The 20,961-nt window shown below is 44.6% G+C and overlaps 1 protein-coding gene across 1 annotated transcript in view; it reads right to left on the reverse strand.

Moving 5' to 3' along the window:
- Window positions 1-2,448: 2,448 nt before the first annotated feature.
- The window catches only part of SYT16 (synaptotagmin 16), a 72,094-nt gene continuing 53,581 nt past the window's right edge, over window positions 2,449-20,961 (reverse strand). Inside the window, exons 4-8 of the mRNA XM_030949854.1 lie at window positions 20,413-20,669; window positions 16,224-16,667; window positions 14,979-15,168; window positions 3,993-4,108; window positions 2,449-2,712 (exon numbers count right to left, since the gene is read on the reverse strand). Of these exons, the coding sequence (XP_030805714.1) occupies window positions 2,515-2,712; window positions 3,993-4,108; window positions 14,979-15,168; window positions 16,224-16,667; window positions 20,413-20,669 (1,205 nt within the window). The 3' untranslated portion in view covers window positions 2,449-2,514. The remainder of the gene's footprint in view (window positions 2,713-3,992; window positions 4,109-14,978; window positions 15,169-16,223; window positions 16,668-20,412; window positions 20,670-20,961) is intronic.

Raw genomic sequence — 20,961 nt, forward strand, 5'->3', positions numbered from 1 at the left:
ATTAAAATTCAATTCCCTTAATGCCATATCTTCAGAAAAGATCTTAATGTGAAAACAGCATGGAAGTCCAAACCCACGGTACTCATTGTTTTTTTAAATTATCTTTTTCATTAGTTTTTTTTTTTTTTTAATCATGCTGTTATAAATCTGGGTTATCTCCAGTTCACTGCTGAAATGTATTATGAACTTACAGTTTTTCCTTAGCTAATCATGAAGTATAGGCAAGGCTTTGCAGGTTCAAGAAGTTCTGAAGAAAATCTCAGTAAGTTTATTACACCCACACATTCCAGGTAATAAAAACAAATTATAAACACTTGCATATACATTTTATGCAGTTCAGGACAAAAAAGATTGAGAGATTGGAAAACAACTAGAATCAGCAAATGCACCTTTTGAATTGGGCTGTTTCCTCTACTTTTTTATTTTTCCCCTGCTGATTATCACTCAGATGTTCACTTTTCATGCATTGATAATACAGCAGCTTTGGCAGTGCAGTCAAGAACACATTTGTTGGATGAGCTGCATTTGGGTTAAACCCTGTTTGATGTTTCAAAGCCCCAGTAGTGCAAAGCAGACATGCCAGCTTATCTAGACAGTGGAGGAAAACCCTCCTGCATAGGATACCCACCAGTCTCCCTGGAAAAATGATGCTCAGACAGGTGATAAGAAGATACAAGAGTGTGGTCTGTAGAATAACTTGTATCACCTGTAGCAGAAGTGCTTTTCTGTGCAGATTATTCTGTCTGCCTCCTTGGCCAGACAGAGCCTCTGTGACACCAAGTGATAACCTGTGAGTGCCCTCAGGGCCTGTTTAGCCTGGATGTGACAAAAACCAGCACCAAGGACCAATTTTGGTCAAACAGCCAGTGCCAAAATTTGCATTAGTTAGATTTGCACAGCACCATTGAAGCAAAGGAAGTGGCTATGGTGCAGGGGGAGGCAAAATTTGGTGCCAGGTCTCTGTAAATGGCAAAAACAAACCATGAAGTGACTCAGTACAGACAAACCTCTTCAGCAAAATATTTCCTGTGTCTTGCTGTCATCAGCAGGAATGGAAAAAAGACAGTCCTCTCCTAGAGAGTGTGGGGAATGGGAGATTGGGCAGCTGATAGCATTTGGAGATCTCAGCACCTCACTGCCTACATTCCACTGAGGAGGAACACTCTCCTTTGTGTCACACACAGCACTGCAACAACAACCACTTAGCCAAGCAGCAGACTGAGACACATCCTCCATCCATCATCTCCATGACTTCAGCTCCCAGAGACAGGAAAAGAGATTAAAATGGAAAAGGACAGCGCAGTCTGAAAAGTAACCACGTGACAGTGTCATCACCTCATCCAGCAAGGCTGCTCCTTGCATTGCTCTCAGTTGGAGGCAGGAAGTACAATTCTTTTCAGCAGAGCCAGCAGCCCCTCTGGATCCTGCTCCTGGCCTGCAAGAGAGCTCCTTCCCCAGGTTAGGAGCCATGGTCTGGCGTCCTCTACTGCTCAGCATGCCAAAACCAGTCCCCTTCCATATCCCAAGGAGATATTACAGGAGATTTGAAGAACCCTCAGCAAACTGAGTAGTGCTTTGCTGAATCACAGAAAAACCACAGGCCTGAAGCCCTCTCCTGTAATGCTCACAGGAATGCTTTTCTGAACAAATCTCACTTCTAAAAATCATACTGACACATGGGCAAAACAATGCAGAAATGAGTGATTCAGGCACAAAGGTGGCTGTGCAGTTTGTTCTGTTCTTTTTTTTTTTTGGTATTTGTGATGACAGAAGCCATAACTTCAAGTAAACATCTAAACATGCATTGTATAATGCAATATAAAACTGATGCTTGTTATCTCTTGTGCAAACCTATGTCAATGCAGGCTAACAGGTCCACAGGGTGCCTAATTAAAAATACCAGTAGTATTTAGTCCTTATATCAATTTTTAGTACAGAAGAACAGTAAGAATGTCTAGGCACTTAAAAGTTGACAGAGAATTCAAGAGTGCTTTCTCATGCTGCCTGAAAAATATATCATCCAGTCTACAGTGGTATCAAATGCTTTTTTCTAGGACTTAGAAACACGATAATAAAAGGGAGAGGATGTGCTCTGCATGCAGGTTAGCTTTTCTGTGAGCTATCTGCGTGGCAAGAATATTTGCAAACTTCATTAATACAAATAAGGGAAAAGGGGGAAGTGAGAGTTTACCCCAGAAGAAAACAGCATCACATCAGAATCAGTCTGTGGTGATTAAGCCTATAGAAAAATGAGCAAGACAATGTCCAAGGAAAGGATTTTCCAAGTATTCCCACTGCTTCTTACTAGGGTTATACAGATGTAGAAAATGCAGGGCAGGCTGGTAAGGCAAGAACTAAACTTGCTTCCCAGGCCTTACCACGTTTGATACCCACAGCTGCTGCCACTGAGGGGGCAGGTTAAAGCTGTGTGCCCTGCCAGAGCTGGATTCTGCTGGCAGAGAGCAAGGAGAGACAGCCCTTTGTGCCAGCACCTGCAGGCTGCCCTGGTGCCCACTAGGACTCCAGCAGCGTGTGCCACCTGCAGACCTGTGTCCCCGGTGCCTCCCTCATCTCCTGCCAGTGGCTCTGCTCCTCCTCCCCGCTGCTGCTGTGGCCCAGGGAGATCCAGCCCAGCATCTCCTTGCGCTTCAGGCCGCGCCTGCTGTAGATGGAGATCAGCAGGGTGACCTCAGAGAGCTGGAAGAGGGCGACCTGTGGTGGGGAAGATGAAACAGGAAAGCTTTATAAATATGACTGGAAAGAATTTTGAGAATATGGGAACTATAAGTGAGATTGAAATGAAAGCAAGCTTTGAGATACCTTAGTTACTGAACAACTGGAAAACAATGGTGTGGCCGGACTGAAGGTGACCCCCTTTTGATGGAACAATACCCTCTGCTTGCAGACAGGTCCAAGGGTCAGAGCAGACCCTACTTGCTCAGCAAAAGGGGTCCAAGGAGGAGTTTTTAAGGTTTAAAATGCAACACAGTATGGTAATGTAATGATTCCTATAGGCTGTATGTAAATGCTATAGGATTTGTATATTGTAGTAGGTTGGTTAGTGACAATTAGAATATTCAAGACAGAAGAATTATTGTATTGTAACGGGAACCTCACTCTCTGATCCTCTTACTCTCTCATCCTCTTTACCACACTCTTGCCTTCTCTCTCTGTACCACTGTTCCAGATTGCAAGGCAAGATGTATTCTATCACTATCTGTATGGCAGTTGTCTTTTGTCATTGGGCAGTTTGCCTTATCTCTGTGAGTGATCAGAATCACTCCTCCCTCAGGAGGGGACATCTGCTGATAACAGCCATTGAATGTCACTGCATGGCTGATAAGAACTACAGCATCCCACTGGGACATGTGAGCCCAGAGGGAGGAGCCAAGCATTCCTACCTGGATATAATCTGGAGATTCTGGAACCCCAGCGGAGCTTCTCCACTGGATTCTCCAGAGGAACAGCAGCTGCCTCTTCCACTGGATCTTCAGAGGAGGACTACACCCTTTTCTACAGGACCCCTGCTCCAGCAGAACCACCCCTGACACTGCAGGAGGGCTGCAGCCACAATTCCAATGGGACTGCGGCTAACACCCTGACCCACAGGGTGTCAGGTTGGGTTCTGACTCTGTCAGTGTTGTTCTAGTAGACTGCATTGTTTTATTTTATCCTTTTATTTTTCTTCCCTATTAAAGAACTGTTATTCCTGCTCCCATATTTTTGCCTGAGAGCCCCTTAATTTAAAATTTACAGCAATTTGGAGGGGTGGGGAGGGTTTACATTCTCCATTTCAGGGGAGGCTCCTGCCTTCCTCAGCAGACTCCTGTCTTTCCAAACTGAGACAACCACTCTCTTTACTTCTCTTGGGCCTGCTCTGAGCAAAGGGCACGCAGGCCCTTTGCAATAAACCATGAATGCCATGACCTTGTTTCAGAGATCTCTCATCTTGGTCTGTCCTGACTGTCCTACACCCCGTGGCTCCTACAGACCTGGAAGATGAAAGTCTCCTTGTAGACAGGGTTGGGCTGTGCCCGGCGAATCGAGGTCTTGCAGCGAGACATCTCCTGACCCACCGAGTTGCGCAGGCAGAGCTTTCCATAGGTGTCTAAGACAGAAAAAAAGAGGAAATGGCATGTTTGGGGCAGGTGAGAGGGTGAATGAAAGACCCAGGCAGTCAAAAAACACCCCCAAAAACCATCCAAGTAGAGTAGTTTAATCTGCAGTGAACAGCAGATGGGGGCTGGATGGCGCTCATGGTAAAATCCATGGGATGAGAAGCAGAAGATGAAAGCACCTCTGTGATTTTCTCATATTCAGCTGAGGAGAAAAGAAAACTGATGCATGTTTCAGCCTCACTCTGCTCCAGTATATATCACAGTTGAGACAGCCACCATGCACAGAGTATCACCATACAATTTGAGAAGGTTTTAAACATTCCCCCAAACAGAATAACACCAAACCACATCAGAAGGCTTCAAACATCTGCCCATACAGAATAACATCATGTCACTTCAGAAGGCTGCAAGGGTCTGCTCTTTCTTTTCTTTAACCCAACCTTTTATCCCCCTCCTGTTCATGCATTGCACCTTTGTGCCCTCTGTTCCCTTTGGTGGTTGTTCAGCACACCTGGGCACTCCATGGCTCATTGCTGTCAGTGCTGCTCACCTGCTTTTCACAGCTGTGCCCACTGGGGATGAGGCTCTGCCACAGTTCCACTCCCAACCACCACAAACTGAGTACCTACACCACCCTCTTGGAAAGAACAGGATATCAGGTACCCAGTGCTAGCAAAACTGTGTAAACAAAACCATGACCATCTCTATGGATTCTACACTTCAAATGGTGTCTCCACCTTCCCTTCCTCTCCCTCACAATCAAGCTTCATTGGGGCTGCCTTACCCAGGCTTCCCTCAGTTGCCCTTGCTTCTCCACCACTCTCTGTGATTTATTGTTTAAGATACCAAAAAATAAGGGCCTTGAAAAGGAGGGGAAAAAACCCCACATAAACAGTGAAATTATTTGGTCTCCCATAATAGTTTCATATTTTTTCCAAATTCTCATATTACTTTTTTGGTGAGTCAAATTTATTTACAATTTAAGCCCATACAAGAAGCAAAACATGCTTAGCAAACGCAAGGAAGGGATGGTCCAATTTAGTGCTGCTGTAAATCTACTCTTTAAATTCCTACTGCCTCCTGTATTAATCAGTTCTCCTCTCTTACATGGTTGCTAATACTGTGGTGTCAGAGCTCCCAGTGCTCCACAGACCCAGCTCAGTGTAAGTTTTCACCTCCATCTGCACATGACAGTGACAGATTGCTTGGCTAGACAAGTCCTCTGCTAACCTCTTCATAATCTGTGCCTGCAAGTGAGTATTATTTCAGACTGTGCTGAAGATAGGAAATAAATAACAAGCCTCCATCTCTTGTCTGCAGCATTTCTACCCTCTCCTGTTCCCGTTTGATGTGCTATTTTACGCACTTATCTACTGAGCAACACAAGGTGTGAAATTGCACTTCAGGTGTGAAAACACTTCCACGTCTCCAAAGCAGGGCTTCCCGCTCCTCTCAAACTGTTCCCCTGAAAAAGCTGTCAGGAGGCTGACAATCAAGGAGCAAATTGTGAGCCTGCACAGCTGTACAGCTATCGAGTTACTGCGGGGAAAGTTCAGCCCAGTCATTAGCTGGGGGTGCCAGCTTGGCTCCCAGCACAACGCTGGGGATGGAGAGGATCTTGCCAGCAAAGACCAACTAGTCACACAGAAAGGGAAAGCTCTGATTCAATTTCCTGATTGTGTCTGGGAAGGAAAAAAACCCACTTTACGGAAAGGTGTAATTTCCACTAATTTCCACTGTAATATTCAGTGTTGAGGGACTGAAATCTGTAACAACTTCAGGCTCATCAGGAACACAAAGCCCAAGAGAGGACCCTCTGTTCCAGCTTGACTCAATGTGAAAGCAGACACAACTCCTACAGTGTTTGTAGGGATGTCACTGTACTTGGCACTGATAAACAACAATGTGCACTGAAGCATTCCTCATGTGTAAGTCCTGGCTGCTGGTCTAGACTGCAGGCAACTCCCTGAAAATAAAGATAAGTAGGGGGTTTCTGGATTTTTTAAAATGTATTCATTGGGGTTTTTTTGGTTTTTTTTTCTGAGAAGGGGATTTCAAAATTTTGGAAGAACTCCACCAGGCTGATTTTTAAATACAAACAAGTAGGTAATTAGTATAATTGAACTTCTCAAACAGAGAAGTACATTCTCTGTTTGAACTTCAAAATTTTTCTTTCTTTTGACAACCAACCCAGCATTACCTTCCTATGCTATTTTAGGGAAAGGTGTCCCACACATGCCTGCATCTCTTTTTCTAAGAAGACAGGGAAAGCACTGAGGTCTAGATTTTACTTTTAGTATGCCTTGCTGTCATACTTCCTTCTGACTTTCACCAGTTCTGGCAGCTCAGGTGGGATTCATCACACCTAACTGCAGGCACATCCATCTGAACAGTGCCCAAAGGAGTCAACCAATTCATAATCCAAAAAGCAGATGCCATAATTCAGCACAGATCTCACAGACAGTGATACCAGTACAGATGATTTAGGTGTTAACACTAAAGCAAGTGCCACAGCTAAAGCACCTCGTGGGATACTGTTTCAGCATGTCCCAGTTAATTTTGCAGGCAATGAATGGATGAGAGTCTTACAGTCATAACCTCCAGGATGTCACCTCCTTGACTGAGGCCTCAACTTCTGCAAGAGAGGGATAACACAGCTGGCTTTGAGGAAAAATAACCAGCACACCACCAATGAGTTAAAGTCAGAAAAGTTGGCTTTTTCTTTAATATATGTCACATTTCTACCTAATTCTACACCAAGACCCCGTCTGTTCAGTACCAAGGTGGATGGGGATTCTGCATGTATCCTCTGGATCAGGCTGGAAGGAGACTCTACTCAAGGCAGAGCTAATACCAGGAGCCCTATTCACCCCCAAGAAAACACAGGCACAAAGCCAGTGCAAGTCACAACTAAATCAGGCTGCAAATTCTCCTCAAGTTTATTCCACTGGGTGTATTTTACCAGCCAAACGAATCAAGCTTGCCTGAACAGAAATAAAAGAGTAGGTGTGGATCATATATTTAGCATCTGAAATCTGCTTTGCAGAGTTGGTACATATGAGGCTGAGCTGTTATTCTGCTTCACTAACTAAATTTTAAGATTGTAGTTTTCCCTTCCTTCATTGTGCTCTTTGCAGCTTCTTTTTGGGTATCTCATCAGAAAACACAGCTTTTCTTGTGATCCACTCTGGTCCTCTGGGATGGAAAGCTCTCCCCTCCTGTTGACTTTGCCAAAGAAAATCCATCCCCAGTTACACAGTGAAATTAGTGTAGCTACAGCAAGGATGAACTTGACGATTTACTGAGGAATGTATGTGTAAGAGCATCTCTTCATTATGAAGGCAAACATTTTCCACCTAATTACATGCTCAGGTTCAGTAATGGCCTCATTACCGGGTGTCTCAGCACTCCGTGCTCTTCAGAGTGTTTACTTTTGTGCCACCTCCATCAAGCACAAAAGGAAAAGAGATTAGGGCTGACACTCTTTAAAATGCCCAAGTGCTCACCTTCTGCTTAGGCACCCGTCTCACTAAGTGAGGAAGAGTGAGACCTCTAAATATCTGGGAGTGTCTGAGACTGCAGCTTGCCCACGGTTACACAGAAGTCTGTGAAGAATCAAGAACAAAGTCTAATTTTGCCAAGACCAATTTTAGCACGGCATCTACCAGGCTCTCCTTTCCACGCAGGTTTTGGAAGAGAAGTTCTCGCTGCATTCAGAGCATTTTTACTCTGAACTCATCTTACCTCTCTGGTATGAGTGGATGGCACAATGTCCACGTATACATAAAATACCAACATCTCAGCATTTAATACCAGACTGAAAAGCACTAAATCAAGGAATGGTGTAATACACCAGACACATTTTGGGCTAGTGCTGCATCTTCTTACTCCAGAGGGTTGGGCAAACCTCTCCTCTGTCTCCATCAACCATCAAACACCTCTGGAGAGCTCATCTGCAAAGACAATCAGTTTTTCCAGGATTCTTCTAATGACCCATTTCTGTCATGATTCTTCTGAGGGAACTAACTGATAATGACAACTCAGGGGAATAATCAGCTGTAATTTATGCATTCCTGTTTTTGGAGCAGGGACCATAGCGAGAGCGTTCTGCTTTCACTTACACTAAGCACCACCATTATTAGTAAAGCCAACCCGTGAGCAACAGCACTGCAAGTACAAAAGCATCCAACCCCCCTGCTTGAATTTATATTTAGAAAGGAAGTAAACAACCAAAGACTCCTGACCCCTCACGTCTGAGGACTGCAGGGCACCGCACAGCGCCGCGCGGACTTTCCCACCCGCGCTCCAGGCGAGCCAGCTCATTTCCAAAAGCAGGATAACCATGTCAGCATGCTGCAATCCAGACTAATAACAGCCACAGCAGAAGAAAGCCTTGGGCCTGGAGCTTAATTTCCCCCAGCTGGCAAGCCCACGCTCCCAGCCTACATAATGAACGGCAGCGCCGCGTGGCAGAGCAGCCCCAGAGCCCCACTCTGTGCTGCTCTGTACAGGCAGCTCCATGTGAGCTCTCAGTCTGAGGCCCACAAGACCATTAGTGATGCCTTTGCCTCCCCTTTCAACCAGCAGTGGGGCAGAACTCTCAACATCCACACTCTGAGCTGGGCTCACTGCAGCTGGATCAGTAAAATAGCAGGGTGGAGGATTAGACCCGAGCTTTTGATCCCAACCCCATGTCATGAAAGTCTGGATTAAGGCAGTTTATGGCCTACTGTATAAATCATACAAGAGCTAGGAGCTGCCTACTACATTGCTGAGAAGCCAACTTTCCTTTCCCTGTTCCACCAAGCCTCTTCTCAGGTTCCCTCTCCCGGGGCTGGCAGCTCTCTCACAAGGGAGAGGCTGGGAGCTGGCAACCTTCACAACATGTGAGTCATCAGAGAACAGACCAGCAGTGCCTTTAATTTAAAATGCAGCAGAAAAGAATGCCCTGGTCCCTGGAAGCACTGTTCCAGGGAGAGGAATTGCTGGCATCAGTGACATGCAAGAGGGGCAGGAGATGAGGGCTCCCTGGAAGAGACTGCACAGGTCTCTCAGGAAGGGAAGCTCCTCCTGGAGCACCTAGGAGCTCAGTGATCCTCCTCTGCTGCCTCAACACCCCATGTCCACTCCATTCCACAGCACCTGCCCTCTCCTGGGACACGTGTCAGCTGCAGAGCTGGTTCACCACCTGCCTGCACTGCCAGCCCTGGGGAGGTGCAGCTCCAGCCCGGACTGACACAGCCACAGCAGAGCACAGGCGCCTCTCGGGATGTACAGCCTGACTCTCCTCTAAAAAGGGCATTTCTACTCCTTCCCACATTAGTGCATTGCTGCTGCCTCAGAGAGGCGGTTGGGGCTTTACCAGGGAAAGCAGGGATGCACAGCTGAGCAGATCAGGAAGGATACACACCTGCCCAGCAACGGGAGCAGCAGGATGTAAGGATACTTAAGCCCGGCTTTTGTCACCTGCAGCAGCAGTGCCCGTGGGCATGGCTGGATTACACAGCCTGTGATCAGATCTCCTGCAGCTCGGCAGTGCCACTGCAGATTGCCACTAAACATCCAGCTCCAGCTGAAATTTGGAATTAGGATGGTACCACTCTGGCAGAAATGGCTTTTTTCTTCTACCCGTTTTGGGAGTGGACAAATTTTCTTGTTCACAGCCATGGGAGTGGGAGAGCATCACCATCCATCCACTTTGTCCTTTGATTCAGAAAGATCTTGATTTCCATACCCAGCAACTGTATCATGGACTAGGCTTTTCACAGACCTTCTAGAAACCTAAAGCTATTGAAAACATTACTGGATAACCACATACTATCCCAGGATGTTTAATTACTATGGAATATCCATCCCCCACAAAAATCTCACAGTTGCTCCTTGAAAGTCCCTTTTTCACTTGTTTTGAGTGTGACACTTGTTCTCCTAAGCCTACTCAGTCCCAGGTCCCACATGTGGTGGGAAAGCTGTACCCAGCCAGCCCCATCCACCCAACAGCACCCAGTTACACACAGAGCAGTAAATCCATGAAAATATGGCATGTGCTGGTTCTCTTACAAATACTCTCAAATCTCCAGGGATTTGTGACTCAGGAACTTCCTCAGCCAGAGGCTTTGTATTTAACAATCCTCTGTGGAACTTTCTCTGTGGATTTCTCCTGTGCTGCACAGAACTGAAGCAGGCTTACAGCATCCATGGCATTCTGTAGGGAGGAATTTGACAGCTCAGGTGAAGAGCTGTCTCCTCTTCAGAACCTGCTCCTTCCTCTCTTCCTTTTACCATCCTTTGGTTTTGTATCAGGAGAAGACAGCGAATTTCTGTTGTTAATTCCATTTCTTAATGACACTTAGAGACCACTGTGAGTCCTCCCCCACCTCCTTTTGTTGTAGCATGTAGGAGGCACAGTCTATTCAGCTGGAAGCTGCTCCCATTCCCTGATTGTCTCCAACACTCCTCACCACATCTTTCCACTCCTGCCATATTCTGTTTGAACAGAGGAAGACAGAACTGTACATGGTGTTCATTACACCAGTGAATGTGTATTTACAATCAAACACCAATTTTCCATTTTGTCCACCTTTAACTTTGGGGCTTTTTTTCACTACTATTGGTGACCCTTGAGTTGACATTTTCCTGCAGCTATTTGCCATGAGCCTAATGTTTCACTCCCAAGTGGCTCTGAGTCCATCCTGCTCACGTTTGAATTCCACCTGTGTCCCCATGCAATATCTTACACTCATCCCCACTTCCTCTTCCACCTCACTGCCCAGCTGCTCATTACTGAGACATTCTCCTGGGGCTCCTTGCATCTGGCCTCATCTTTTCCACCCAGAACAAAGCTTCCTCAGCTGTTCTTATTATAAGCTTATTCCAGCTATATTCATGGATGGGCAACAAGAATGTGCACAAGGAGAGGTGGTTTTCTGCAATCTTACTGTCACTGACTGGCAAGCAGTCAGCAGCAAGAAGCTTCCCAGCACATCTCCTGCTCTGTTATCCAATGTCTGGAGGACTGAATCCATCCCAGCTTGCCCTGGCCCTCCTCTATTACTGATGACATGGGAACATGAATCACAAAGCTTTAGGAGTTCAAGCAAGTTCCCTGCTCAGAGCAAGATATGCAGGTTAAAAGTTAATTTATTTTATTCAGCATCCTGGCCTGCTTTGAAGTAATTAAAGGAATTAACCTGTGCCTTTGTTCTCCAGGAATGTAACAGGGTTAATAACTTTTCTTCTCTGAAAAATAAGCTGATAAAATAAAATCCACTAATGGCTTTTAAGCACTCTGATTCCAGAGCAAATAGGATCCTGATTTAAAGATCCTAATTTTCCTATGGGAACATTTTCTGTACTTGTTGGCATCATTCCCTGTGGCTCAGGTAGATGTTTGTTTTCAGACAGGTCTTTACTTGAAGAATTTCTCCTGTTCCCCATAGAAATCCTGATAGCTTGTTCTCTCCCCTCCTGTCTTTTCCAGCATCAGTGTATTGTATTTGTTTAATGGGGTTAATATGCTGCTGGTATAATAATGATCATGCACGGATGCAATTATTATGTGTGATTAATTCTGCAGCTGCCAAAAAGCTTGGAGGACTTTTCTTAGGCGAGGGAATAACTTCACCATAGTTCTTCTCACACTGCATTACACACAGACATAAACCCCAAAAGAAATGCAGAAGGGAACAGAAGGAAGGCTGGATTAGAGGAGACAGAGCTGCCCCCAGCAGAGCAGCTGATGAAGGTTTAGCATCACATGGGCAGACACATTTCTGTGCTTTGTGTTTATGCACTGGCTAGCTCAAATGATTCCTGGTCCATCACTGTGATCCCAAGGTATTACTTCCATGCACATTGTATGTAACTGGTTATAAATTTTTAAAGACGTTTCTGCCAATGGTGTAGCCTTCTCTTGCTATTTTTCTTTTTAAATAAACACCCTTTAAACGTACACACTGCATTTTGTTCTAAGAAGATGAGAGACCACAGACCAAAATATGAACTACAAAATGCTAGCACAGGTTAATGTTTTTTACAAGAAGCAAGGAGAATGAGGTGCACAGCACACAAGCCATTAGCACTAAAATACCAACAGTGTCCACATCTGACAAAGCTGTGGATGCTTTTCTGCACGACGCTCTTTGGCACACCCAGATAATTTACGGTCCAATGCTGGAGCCACACTCTTGAGTGCTCTTAAGTGCTCTGAGCGATAATGGATCTATTTGTGTGATCAGGGAATGTAAGCTGAGGCCTGTAACTCAGCATGTTCCCCAGAACAATACCTGGACGCTTATCTTTGACCAAACTATTCTTAAATCTCACATATGTGTCCTGAAGAGAAGGCACTGCCTGCACAATTTAGGTTTCTGTAAGCTGCCCAGCTGTTTTCTAACCCATTTATTACCCACATAAGCACCCATGACTTTGACATTTACCTGACTCAGTTTAAAGGTTCAAGTGAAGGAGAAAATGTGCCCAGGAAACACTGAGACATGCACCATCTCCCTTTTCTTCTCTATAAAACCATCTGTTTCAGCCTCTGCAGCCTTTAACACCTAAAATCACCGATGGCCCAGACCAGTTCCTTGTTCGACGCACAGAGAAATTCCTGTGCATGTATGCCAAGAAGGCAGCACACATGGTGTGGGCCTACAGGTGGCAGAGAAGAGGGTCAAGGTGGGCAAAAAGCACAGCTGGAGACTTTGCTGTTGCTCAAATCTCCTTTGCCATTCCTAAAAGCTGGCAGGACCACATATGGGTCCTGCACAGGGTCTGTGTATCCAGGGCTGGGAATGGTGAGGAATTCTGCCCCTTCAGTCTTACCATAAATGGCTGCCCTGAATAGCAGTTTAGGCTGTCTGTTTAAGTGTTCCACAGCGCTATTATACCAAAAATTTCCATGATACATTAAAGAAATCACTCCCTCTGAGCCTTGAACAGCAGAACTTCAAATAACACCTATTTAAGAAAACACAAGGGCTCTTTGCTCACCCTCCAGAAAGGGGCTCAGCCGTTTTAGCTTCACTTTGTGAAGGACTTATTGAGCATCTCTTCAGCCAGCAGCATGTTTGAGACAGTAACAAACTGCTCTGCAGTGCCTGGGGGGTTATCAGTGAAGTGCTACTCCAGCGCCGAGACAAGGGCTGCTTTCCTTCCTTCTTTTTAATTTCTTTCAGTTTCTGCTTCACTGGGTTTTCTTTTTCTCACCACACTACTGGGGGCTTTACAGGCACAGAAGAACAATTCAGAAGGCAGAAGCAACAATGTGACTTGGAATAAAAGAAGCAGATTTTGATAGGTTCAGAGTTTGCCTGTAATAATTTATGGATTTTTGTGTTTCACCTAAAAGTTGATCTAGCACTGAGAGACAATGGTCTGACACTGGTCTGTATGATCTGGATACAAAAAGGATGAAAATTTTCTTTATGGGAAAAAAAAGTGGGCATGACAGTTGCCTGAAAAATAATTTGGACCTATATTGGGACTACTTTAATTTCATTTCTGAGAGTAAAACTTTAGGATGTATCTACTCTGCAGCATATATAAACAGGAGAGCTTTCCTGCTGGGGCATGGTTGCCTTAGTCTACCTTTGTTTTAAATTACTAAAGAGATCCCAACTTAAAACCTTTTATTAAGACATGTACATGCAAACAAGAACATGCCTTTGAGTAACCCATGTGGAGAGGCATCCTGTCACAGCTAATAAAAGACAGTGAGGGCTGCACAGGTTGGGGTCAGGGGTTTTACTGTGGCACAGAATTTCCCTTAATTCTCACGGGACTGATTGATGACAGATTATTTCTGTAATCCACCTAAGTATAGTCTAGTGTAAAACCTGAGTTTTCACATCCACGTACTGAAACATTTCATAAATATTTTGCTAGATCTGAACCAAAGAGCAGAGCATCTTGCAAAAGCCATTTCAGTGTTTTGCAGCTTGAGATACTCTGTCAAATCCAGAGAAGGCAAGGAACTGCCAAAGGTTTACCTACTTTGACAAGCAGGCACACATCACAGACAGCAGACAAAAAGGTTGTTTCACATTGCCATTAGCTGCTGGTTTCAGACAGGAGGCAAAAGGACAGCAGGAGATGAATGAAGCCCTCCTGTTCAACCCCTGAGTGAGGCAACCAGCAGCAAACTGTGGCTGTGACTCCATCTCTATCATGGACATTACGAGCACCATCCTTCTCCAGGACTGGCTGCAGCTCAGGCACCAACTAAACCTACTTTAGGCAATTTCCATTTTTCCCTTTAGGACAGGAGGAAGGGAACTCAGCTCTTGCAACAACCTTCAAATCTTCTTTCTGCAGAAGATTTCCCTGTGCAGCAGTGGAGGATTCACAGCAGGAGGGTCCCCCAAAGGGCCCGGAGCAGCAGCTCACCCAGCACTCAGCAGCACAGTAAGGGGGCTAAACCAAGTGCAGCCTTGGGAAACACTTAAAGGCACCAGGCAGGGCCTCTGTGAGTCACATGGTAACATTTAAACACTTGGAAAGTGGTTTTTTAATGGAGAAACACTTGGAAAGTGTTTTTTTATTCACTTTTTTAAATGGATCTGCTGAGAATTCTGTGCTTTGGGTACAGCAGCACTTTTGCCATAATCAGATATTGTAAAGGTATAAGGAATAAAGAAGATATTCAGGTATTATTGTCCCATCAGCTGAGCCTTCAGATGATTCCCTCCAATTGCCCTGTACTATTTATGAGCATATGCATCTGAAATAAAACTTAATTTTCAATCAGGTGCTCTGCAAGGAAACACAGCTCAGAAACGCTCTAGCTGAGTACTTCAGGAAGAAAATAAAAAAGCAAATTTTGGCTCAAGGGTGCTATTTAACAGCAGTGAAAGTACTTACCAGGTGGCCTATTAATTGCAAGGTTTCTGAAATGGCTGCCTTTGATCATCTCCACTGCCAGCCTCCCTGTGGTGGCATTGTATGACAGTCCCACGAGCAGCTCTGGCACCCCTCCATGCGACAGGGACTGTGTTGAGGAAGCGCTATCACTGTGAGAGATTGCTGACAGACTCAGCTGAGAATCTGCACTCTGCAGGGAAAGAGCACTGAGAGAATCATCAGGACATTCACCACCCCTCCCCCCCCCTTAATTTGTGTCTTGTGGCCTTGTTTAGTAAGATCTCTGCTAAGAAATTACAATAACTGAGAATTAATTATGCTGGGGGACCAGAAGAATCAGAGTGTCACTTTTACAAAAACGTGTCTCTGAACTTTCTCTTTAAAGATGAGGAACTCTGAGTGAAGTGTTATCACGAGTGTAAATCAAAGCCTCTGAGATAAGCAAACATCCTGCTACACTAATTCTCTGTACATCTCCTTGATAATGGCTTTTGGATGGAATACACTTTTCAGTTTGGCAGTTTTGGCCATGTACTGTGCATTTTCTTACTTTCTTTCTTTGCTACCACAATGCTTTCACTATTCTCCACTCCACCTGAAGTAGGATGTTTTATTCATCTCACGTGCACAACCTCTCTCTGAGCTTTTGTAGACAATGAATCATGACAGAGCTCATCTACACCAATTGATTGGCATAGCCAGAGCTGGATACAACTGTGATGTGCGTGGAAAATTAAGAAGCAGCACAGCCAGTTCCTCTTCACATGACCCAGCTCTCCACTTCCATCTGTCATGTAGGAGAACATTACTAAGCATTTCTGGCAAGATGGAAACTGCACAGTGGAGAACCACAAGCTGGTATCTAGGGCCAAACGAGGTAACTTCTGCACTGGCAGTACCAACACAGTGGTGCGCAAGAACCACTGCCCTTATAGGAATTAAGACTAATTATGCCTTGGTGGTTCCCAGACCAACCTGGGGTATCTGAATGGTACAGCACGTGGTGAGTCATGCAGATCCACATGATTTTGTGTGAGCTTGCTAACTGGGCTGTTAATAAAACACAGCTTTGCACAGGGAGGAAATGCCCTGAGCTTCCCCTTCCTGATAACTTTTTAAGTGACAACAGGTCAGATCCACCACTCACACACTGACAGCCCTGAATGAATGAAAGACTCCAGGAACACCATATTCACAAAAAACCAAACAATTTTATGGACTCCATCTGTCCTTCACCAAACTTACCCTCAGGTTACTCCGTGGCTCCAAGAGCAGTGTCACCTTCACCTCCCCTTCCTGGCTGATGCCCCTCAGGCAGAACAGCTGCTCCCCCATCATCTTCTCCCCAACCACCCTGTGCACGGCGTAGAGGCGGAAGCGAAAGGCGTGGCTGCTCAGCTCCTCTGGTTCCAGCTTGCTGAAGGTGATTTTGTCCTGGAAGATGGGGATGGGTCCTTTCTGCACACTGGTCTTGCCCCTCTGTTTCTTGCCCGGCATCAGAACTGCGTGCACCTGCCAGGTGCTCACGCCACTGCGGTCCTTGTCTGGGATGTCCCTGGCCTCCAGGACAGTGGCTATCAGCTTTTGGCTTGAAGATTTGTAGGTGAAGATGACATCCAGGTCACCACATTTGCAGATGGGCTCATGGGCACAATGGTGAGCTGGCACGCTGTTCACTTCATTGTGTTCCTGCAAAGGGAAGGAAGGAGTAAAACCTCCAGTGGAGTTCAACTGCCTCTATGATTCCAATTCCAATTAAAAAGAAATTGTTCTCCTCACTTTAGTATAGGCAGTTGCTGTGTGAAATATGGATCCAAACTGTTTCTGGAAAGGCCAATGATAGTTAATTGCCTGATTTTGTGTAATAGTCCCCATACGCTCTAGTAAGCAACAGCACTTGTTGAAACATTTCCAACAAAAAGTTTCATCAATATTTAAGTGTTTTGCAGGAGATGGTTAATTTGGCAAACATTCTACATAGAGAAAAACTAAACAAAGGGATTTTTACATTTCATTCATGTCAATATTGAGGCACTAGCAAAACAATTTGACCTACTTAACCTGTTACTTCGAACATACACTGGAATTGCTTTTCAAGGTGGAATTTTTTTACATTATTAAAATCAAACCATTCAGCCGAACCTGCTAATTTTTTTGATATATTGTTCTGCTAGAAATTAAAAAAAAATTAGGCACTATGTTTCATATGAAGAGGAAATCACCATGTCAGAATTTCTTGTGGGATGGAAATTCCATTTCTAGATGCTCACCCATAATTCAATACTTTTCCTACAGCTAAAGCAATGATAATGGGGATAAGAAGTCTGATTAAATACATATTGATTCTTTATACCCTTCTAAAATCTCCCAAGAGAAGCATCTGTTCCTTCTGTTCAGTTTGGGTACTAATAAATTCAGAATAAAAATTCAAAATAAACAACCACAACATGTGCAGACCAATTCACACACAATCTTTTACCTACTTTTAAAACAAAAACCATCTTGATAAAGCAGGATAAAACCATGGATGCTCACCTTACCTTTTGCTGAGTGGGTGTGTGGGTTTCTGTTCAACAGTGCTTTTTTATCTCAGAGTTAGAATGTGCTTCATATGATAAAGGGGTTGCTATAGTGATCAATGATTTGTATTTAAACACGAGTATACACTGTACTAGGGAAAGATTTTCAGTTAATAGCCAGAAGGTGAATTAAGGCCTGTCACCAGCATCTGAGTCACCCTCCTCCTCAAACATTTATCTTCTTTTCACATTTCAAGTAACACTTCTTTCCAGCACAGGAGTCTTTTTGTTCAGGGAACAGATGATGGGCCATGGGATGTCTGGTGTTAAGTCCCTTCAGAAGTGTCTGGGTGTCTCAAACAGGGCCTCAGATAAACATTAAAATTTTTGTTTACTTCCTGTCAATCTACTTTTGAAGTGCCCAGATGCATCTGCCATGACATGCAAAGCTCCAGATTTTCACATTTTCAGAGGTGTTTAAGGCTTGAACACAGAAGTCCAAGTGTGCAGATTAGAGACCTGCTGTTGCATGTCTTGCAGAAGTAATGTCAAAGGGAGAACAACACACAAAATTATTTGCTTGGCTACAGAAACACCTTTCTATATAAACGGCAGGCTGCTCAAAACAAAAATGGAAGGCAGGCCAGGTTGCCTGGAGAGAGCATGGTGTTACAAAAATGTTAAGTGCTCCTGTGTAGCAGTCAAGTTTTTTCTGTCTGGTTGATGAAATAATATTCAATACGTGACGGGGTTGTGCTTGACTCATATTTCCTTCCACATTATTATCTGTGCATTTGCTGTTGAGGAGATGGAATCAAGGCACATTTAAGGACTGCTGCTAAGGTCTGGAGACAACTGTGCTTGAGGCAAAACTTGGCTCTCATCTACATGTCTGAGCTGGAAAATGTGAACTCCAATGCATCAGCACAAACCCACAGGAATGAAAATCCAAGAGACACTTTCCTGCCCCAGCAGGGCTGATATCATCACCTTCTGGCAGAGTGTAAGGCAGACTAAAGGTCAGATATCTGCATTTTGACTGAACAGCTAGAAAATATTTGGATTTCAGGAAAGCTTAAATTGTGCTACTAGAGCAGTGGCCAGACCCACTGCAGAGAAGGCTGCATGAACTGGAGGCAAAGAGGGAAAGAGAAATGTCAAACTCCTTCAGTAAGTTTTCCATGGGAAACCAAGCTTTGGAGACCTCACAGCCTGGCCCTTTCTGAGAGCATTGTGCTATCCAGGACTCACTCCCATGCAGGTTTGCTATACACTTACAAATCCTCCTTCTGTGGAAGTCATTGACAGAATTCCCCCCTGCTTTCAGAGCCCAGCTGGGTCACAAGTGATGTGTGAATGTGTTGGTTATACAGACACTTGAACAGAAATCCAAGCAAAGATTGGGGTTTAGGTACTTCATCTGAATTTCTTTCTTTCCCTCTTCCCAGCACAGTTATTGAGAGGCTAAACCAAGAATCCTGATTGATGCTGCATGTCTAACCCGGTCATTCAGGACAGCCAACATCCACTTCACTAAGTAAAATAAGTCCATTTCTGCCAGAGAAACCTGAAAGAGCAGCTAATTATGGACAAGGCTTGAAATGGTACTTGTGGTTCCACTGCAGGGGCATAAAATTACCATTTCTGTCTGTAAAGAGAGGTCCTTTGAGTGGAGCATAATAACACTTGGACATTTCTGGCATGTCAGAACATTTAGTTCCTGCAATAAAAAGTCTTTCATTAATCCACACAATACCTTTGAATGAGAAGCTGCTTGTAAGAGATAAACTGTGTCTTGGGTATTTCTGCTCCAGTATGCTGGAACCCTTCTTTGCATTTTTAAAATGCAGACACCAGGAGTAAAATGAGCCATGCATTCCAAAGAAACACAAGAGGACACTGGAGACACTGCAGCACACGTGAACCGTGGCAAAGCACATCAAACACAGAAAAGGAGAAACAAGCCTCAGATGGGCAGACAGTGTCAGAAACGCAGCAAAGAGAGGGCAGGGCTGCTGCCACACACACCTCCCATGTGGGGTGTAGTGTTTTGTGGGATTGGGTTGTGCAGAAAACCAAAATGCTGCCCCAAACATCCCTTAGGGCTGGAGCATCTGCACCAAGGAGCTGCCCTCCAGCTTTGAACTGGCTGCGGGACCTTCCCTCAAAGCCTTGCTGCTCACAGTCTGATGGAGGTATGGATTTCCACAGCTGTCTTTTAACTCTTTAAAGGTCATATCTTCTTTAAGAAGATATGACCTTTGTGCTGTTCTTTTAATATGTCTGATGCAAGCTGATATTTTTCCAGAAATTTAATCCTGCGGTAAGATAATGAAAATCAACACATCATACAGAGAGATTAGGAGAGAAAAGGGGGATGCAAAGTCATCAGGTGTTTACAATGCCTTAAATCCAAAATGTTTCCTTGAGGATTCAAAATAGAAGTGCAGAACTAAAGGAAAGCTGACTCAGGTTCTCTCCTTCCCTAAAAGTTTGCCCAGTATCAATGGGGACATTATTATGATCATTTGGGCAGGTCACAGGCCACCCCCAGCAGCTGCCTCCAGCTTTTCAGATTATTCCCGTTGTCTAAGTCATAGAAAATACCTGGAAAAAGACACAGATCTGACCCAGTGACCACATACCCTGTCCTGGGACACACACTCTGCATGCACAGCCAGAAATCAAGCAAGGAAAGCCTTTCTGTGAATTAGTGTTAGTAGCAAGAGGTAAAACACCAGAAAAAAGGGGAAACACAAAGAAGAGGTGTATGGTCATGCACACAAGCACACAGGAGTACCATTATCTTGTGCTGTGCTGATCAATTTTTCACTTCATTTCTCCTGTAACCTTTTTTGGCCCCCAACATCCTTCAAAAGCTTTCAGTGTGTGTAATAAATGACAATCCACCATACCTCAGGGCTCCAAGCTGATGAGCTGTCAGTAGCATCATTTACTTCCAATCCCTGGTTGGCAAATGCTGTCTCCATTTCCAGACATCCTTCCCTGTGTGACTGGCTGACACCATCCCCAATTCTGGGCTCCAGTCTGGGCCCTTTGTGCTGCCCAGTGCCCCTACTCCTGCTTGTTGTTCTTGAATCAACAGATGCATGGTCATCTTCACGACAGGAGAGGTTGTCTTGGTAACTCAGTTGGCTTAGTCCATCCAGATCTAACAATTTTCAGCAAGAAAATAATTTCAGAGGGATTAGAACAAATTCTCTTCCAAAATGTGCTTTTTTATAATTTCTTTTATTTTTTTAACTTTTCCCTAGGCCCCAGTGCTTGCAACAGACAGTTTCTGTTTCCTGCAGCACTGAACCTATAAAGAAACCAATCCTGTTTAAATCAGCATTTGATGGAGGGGACATGGCTGCTTCCCACCCCTTACTGAACTGAGAAACCCATTGCCTTCACTTGAAAAAGTTATCCACAAAATTCAAGGTGGAGTGTTTGGGATATTC

The sequence above is a fragment of the Camarhynchus parvulus genome, chromosome 5 (assembly GCF_901933205.1).
Source record: "Camarhynchus parvulus chromosome 5, STF_HiC, whole genome shotgun sequence".
Lineage (NCBI taxonomy): Eukaryota > Metazoa > Chordata > Aves > Passeriformes > Thraupidae > Camarhynchus > Camarhynchus parvulus.